This window comes from Dacryopinax primogenitus, assembly GCF_000292625.1.
Source record: "Dacryopinax primogenitus strain DJM-731 SS1 chromosome Unknown DACRYscaffold_22, whole genome shotgun sequence".
NCBI lineage: Eukaryota > Fungi > Basidiomycota > Dacrymycetes > Dacrymycetales > Dacrymycetaceae > Dacryopinax > Dacryopinax primogenitus.
In genome coordinates this window covers 722949-727802 of record NW_024467219.1, presented here as the reverse complement: position 1 = coordinate 727802, position 4854 = coordinate 722949, and the positions used below count along the sequence as shown (strand labels likewise).

Here is a 4854-nt window from a genome sequence, read left to right as displayed (position 1 = left end):
AACCCTAACCCTAACCCTAACCCTAACCCTAACCCTAACCCTAACCCTAACCCTAACCCTAACCCTAACCCTAACCCTAACCCTAACCCTAACCCTAACCCTAACCCTAACCCTAACCCTAACCCAGAAAAATGAAGCAACAATGGGTGCAGAACTTAGCATGGATAGCTAAATTGACTTATAGGAACTTAGTGATACCCTGCATATAGTGAAGCAGGTTAAATTTGGGGTGTTGGATCCCAATTAACAGCATCACGGGATGTGGGCAACACGTTCATGATTGGACCCTATATCAAACGACCAGGGACGACATTTTCTGCGTCACATCTGTTATCCCAGCGCTTCTCCTATTCTCCACGGAGGGTTCGTACTCCCATGTCCCAGTCTCTGGGCCCTTCAGAACACCCACAGCAGATACGAGCATACTACAAGCTAGAATTCCCTGGTGCTGGCAATGGCCAAGGACGCGACTATTACTTTCAAACATTGTCAATATCCATCGGACGACGTCCCCTTCCTGCAGCACCACGATCTCCTTCGACTTCCGCCGAACCCGCGCATGGACCGCAGCAATCCGTCGACGTTCATTTGGGTGCGCTTAAGAGCGTGTCTCGACTCCACGCGAAGATAGAATATGATGAGTCGATCGGGAGCTTTGTTTTTGCGGTTCATGGCAGGAATGGGGCATGGGTAGACGATGTCTGGATAGCAAAAGGGGGACGAGTACCTTTGCAGAGAAAGTGCGTATCACGCTTTCATTGCCGGAAGTGCTGTTCATAGTAGCCGCAGAACCAAGCTGCAGATTGCGAACAGGACGTTTTATTTTCACCTACCACCGGGCACTGGGCCTGACGGGGAGCAGAAGGACTTTCCCCGACCGGGTTCCACGCCAATCGATGTCACTTCAGTAACTCCGCCAGCCGACTCTCCTTCTCCTTCGCCGCCGGCGTCTTCTGTTTCTCCTATGCGAGCCCTTAAAGAGGAGGACGAGTACGAAGCACCATCCCAGAGCGTGGCCAACGGGCCGCCACCTCAGAAGCCACCATATACATACGCGCAGCTCTGCTATCGTGCACTTCATGAAATGGGAGGACGAGCAACACTCCAGGATATCATTGATTGGATGATTCGGACTTTTGAATGGTTCAAGCAACATCCGAATAGTGGTTGGCAGGTGCGCATACACCTGTGTTCCTCTTGCTGAACCTGATTATGGTACAGACTTCGGTCCGACATACACTTTCTATGAATAACGCATTTGTGAAGTCCCCCAGATCACAGGGTGAACGTGGGAAAGGATGCAACTGGACTCTACATCCAAACGCATATCAGCTCTTTGAGGCCGCGGCTGCCAATAGGCTCAACCGACATCATCCTTACCAGGTGCCAGACGGCTTGCCTCGAGGCATACATTCTCTACCTGCCGCTGTTCCAACGGCAATAGTGCATGCGCCAATTCCTGCCGGGCCGCCGTTCGGCCCATCAACGTCCTATCCCTCAGCTGTTCCGTCCGCCCCCACAAATGCAGCAGCTGCCGCTGCTGTTGCAAATGGACCTATCAACCTTCCCAGCAATGTCTCTCTTCCTATCGTCATCGCCCCACTCCCTGATGCTACGGATCAATCGTCCGCCAACCCACCTCTAGATGCTCCTCCAATTGTGCTCGATGCTGGAAAGCTAGTGTTAAACCCAACAATCTTTGCCCACCTCCAGGAAGCGCAGCTCAACGAGTTGCAGCAATTGGGTGCTCAAGAAGCGCTTAAAATCCTCCAGGCATATATCGTTGAATATTTGAAGGAGCGGATGCGTGGCGAAAAGAGCGGCCCCGGAAAGCCGAAAGGAAAGAAGAAGAAGGCAAAGAAGGAGGGCAAGTTGGCTTCTATCGGACCAGAATCCGCAGCGACAGTGCCTGATTCGAGCAAACCTGGGTCGACAGTCAAGACTGAGGTGACTGCGACACACACTGTGGCTAGCTTGCTTTCCAACCCTTCGCTTTCATACCCTTCTCCCCTGACAAATCCACCCCCACGTTCCTCATCCCTGTCGGCGAAGGATCCCAAATCACACGTAGAGCCTCCGGTCGAACCTGAACAGGATGGCGGACTAGTCGCTTTGGCAGAAGCTGCTGTCTCCCATAGCGGTGAGCAGTGAATAGACAGTGGAGGGCACGGGCGCGGGATGACGGTTTGTTGTATTCATACGTAACATGTGTAACAATTCAGCGGAAACCGTTGTATCACAATAAGAGCCATTACTTAGGGGGCACGTGAGTCAACGTGGCGCAAGGTCCACCCGTCGAGAGCCGGTGCCAATTGATCGAGAGCATGCAATATTGGGATCGAGACTAAACTTGGCGTGATCGAAGTTACTCGGGTGGCACTGTTAAGAAGACACGGGTGGTTTTCCTTTTCGGTTCATCCTCAAGCAATGTCATAACGTAAGATGAATTTCAATTTGTTGGAACTGACCGCGGCGCAATTACAACATGACGTACATGAGGTACAACAACCAAGCGTTGGCAACCAATTTGTGGGAAGGATACACGTCTATCTACGGATCCCAAATAAAGTGGAAAAATGCGATGGGGAGCCCCAATGGGTGGCCATTCCCCAATTGAGTGCACCGGCGTGAAGCAATTATTAAACCTTGTTGAAAATTATACAGTGAAGCAAAACTCGTTACGATGTTTAGGCATTGACCGTCTTTGTGGGAGTGTGGACGCGTGCCATACGCCCGACGGCCCATCCACGGATCCCAAGGACTACGAGAACCCATGTGAAGTTCAGGCACATGATAGCCACAACGAGATTAAGGAACATCATCATGTCATCTGGATGACATCAGTGGGTGGTCTAACTGCACAGCCAATGGAATGCGCACCTTTACCATTCCTCATGGCAATGTATGTAACTTCCTCTGTGCTCAGGATGAACGTCAAGCCTCCACATGCCAGCGTAAAGGCAGCGAGCGCCTCAGTGGGTGGCCTAGAGGGAAGCGGGGATGTAGGCGGGCGGAGCCACAGGAAGAAGTACGTCAAGAACCGGAAGACTGCGAATGCGCCCAGGAGGAGACCCCAGAGCGCGTGAATTTCAACCTGAAAAACGTAGGTTTGATGATGCGCCGACATTGCTGCACCGGTAATCCCGATACAAAGTGCAGGAAAAGGATTAAAGCTTCCGAGATAGCTCCACGGCTGGGGCACCTCGCTTTCGGGGCGGTAGGCTCGGACAAGAGCAGGAGTAGACAGCAACCTTCGAACAGTATTCGACTCCAGTGCCATACCCATCAGGCCTGCGAACCAGAACATGACAGCGATGGAGATATGCTGAATCTGTTTGGTCGTATATGGCGACCCCGGGGCAGCCCCGAAGCGCTCCATCCAAGTGTTCGTGGCACCGTATATGAAAATGACGATGGATTCGATCATCTCGGCCGAAGGAGGCGCCCGCTTTCCGGGTGGTGTGTACACGCGGTTCCATGCCCAGCCGATTTGGGAGAACGCGCCACAGTAACGGGCAAATGTGAGAATACCATAGAACCAGAAGATGCTGCCCTCTTTTCATGACGTCAGGAGCCGTTGAGAAACTGGAGACAACGAGGAACTTACTGATGATATGAGCCATGCAACCGTTCAAGTAACTGTCACGGCAAATCCCGATATAGTTCGTCATGCCAGATAATGTGACGACGGCGGCAAATACAACAAGTATATGCTCCGCAACAATGAATGTTCGGCGGAGGATCATGCGCGTGAGAGGTTCGCGATTCTGGCGGTCTCCAGGGAAGGTGTGGGCTACCGGGGAATGCCCATTATCGTGCAGGGTGGTCTCCGAGTGATCATCAGTGAGTGTCTCACGAATCGGTGAATGGAGAGGCGGTGCAGAGTCAGGCCAGTCTTCGGAGGTCTGCTCGCAAGGGATGAACGACTCTTCCTCTTCGATGTGTTCCTGCAGCTTGTAGGACTCTGGCTGATTCACGAGATCGTATCCATGAGACGACTTGCCGAGAATGACAAAAGTCCAGAGCCGGTGCAGGGACCTATCTGACGACCGGACGAACGACCATGCGCGCTTGAGAAGATCTGCGACATCGACAAAGGACAAGAGAGTTGAGATAGTCAGAAGCCACACGCCCATTGTGCCATGTGCTGATCCCTCATAGCTGCGCATATATGAGCTTGATCGGCACGCATGATGGGACGGAAGGACTCACAGATCTGGTGTAAGCTTCTTGTAAGCAGTTCCTGAGAGGAAGCCGACTGCTGTTAGAAGGAGATAAGCCGTGTTGACGGGAGGGTGCCAGGGATGCTTGGCACCACGGAGGGCGATGGCTGGAGGATGGGTGAGTAAGGTTTGTCTCGGATGAGGACGTGAGAGAGAGATAGCTCACCGAGAGGTAGGAATACAAAGTAGGCGAATATCATGGATACAACGTGGATGACCATGAATCCAATGTAGCTGGGACCGCCGCCTTCCTCCAACGTGAGGTTGCCAAAGTCATGGTCCCAGTACGAGGGTGGGTCGGGGAGATGCCACATGAGCACCTCTGTCTCGTTCAATTCTAGGAGTGGTGGTGGGTCATGGGCCGTGTGGCCGTCCATGTTCATTGAATGGTCGTCATGTCTAGGCGTAAATGGCGAGGACAAAGCATCGCGTCGTTGCTGTTGTTGCAGAGGCTGGAAGGGGGTCGTTGCGAGTGCGACGCCCAAGAGGGCCGTGAGTGAGATTACAAATGCGGTTGATGTGTGCATGGTGTTGTGTTAGATTGTCGTATGCTGGCGTTCAAGGAGATGGTGTCTGTCCCGGCGTGACAGGAGGAGAGGGGGGGAAGGGGGGGGGGGGAGGGGAGGGAGAG

The 4854-nt window shown here is 52.9% G+C and overlaps 2 protein-coding genes across 2 annotated transcripts; one reads left to right on the top strand and one right to left on the bottom strand.

Moving 5' to 3' along the window:
• Nucleotides 1–372: 372 nt before the first annotated feature.
• Nucleotides 373–2151, top strand: DACRYDRAFT_102396 (uncharacterized protein; the record flags this gene model as incomplete). Its single annotated transcript, XM_040767631.1, has 3 exons — nucleotides 373–740; nucleotides 790–1174; nucleotides 1222–2151. The coding sequence occupies 3 exons, from the start codon at nucleotides 376–378 to the stop codon at nucleotides 2149–2151; spliced, it is 1680 nt and encodes a 559-aa protein (XP_040624645.1).
• Nucleotides 2152–2687: 536 nt separating this feature from the next.
• DACRYDRAFT_58750 (uncharacterized protein) lies at nucleotides 2688–4600 on the bottom strand (the record flags this gene model as incomplete). The annotated part of the gene is made up of 5 exons (XM_040775516.1): nucleotides 2688–2830; nucleotides 2881–3555; nucleotides 3608–4161; nucleotides 4213–4330; nucleotides 4390–4600. The coding sequence occupies 5 exons, from the start codon at nucleotides 4598–4600 to the stop codon at nucleotides 2688–2690; spliced, it is 1701 nt and encodes a 566-aa protein (XP_040624644.1).
• Between the last annotated feature and the right edge of the window lie 254 nt (nucleotides 4601–4854).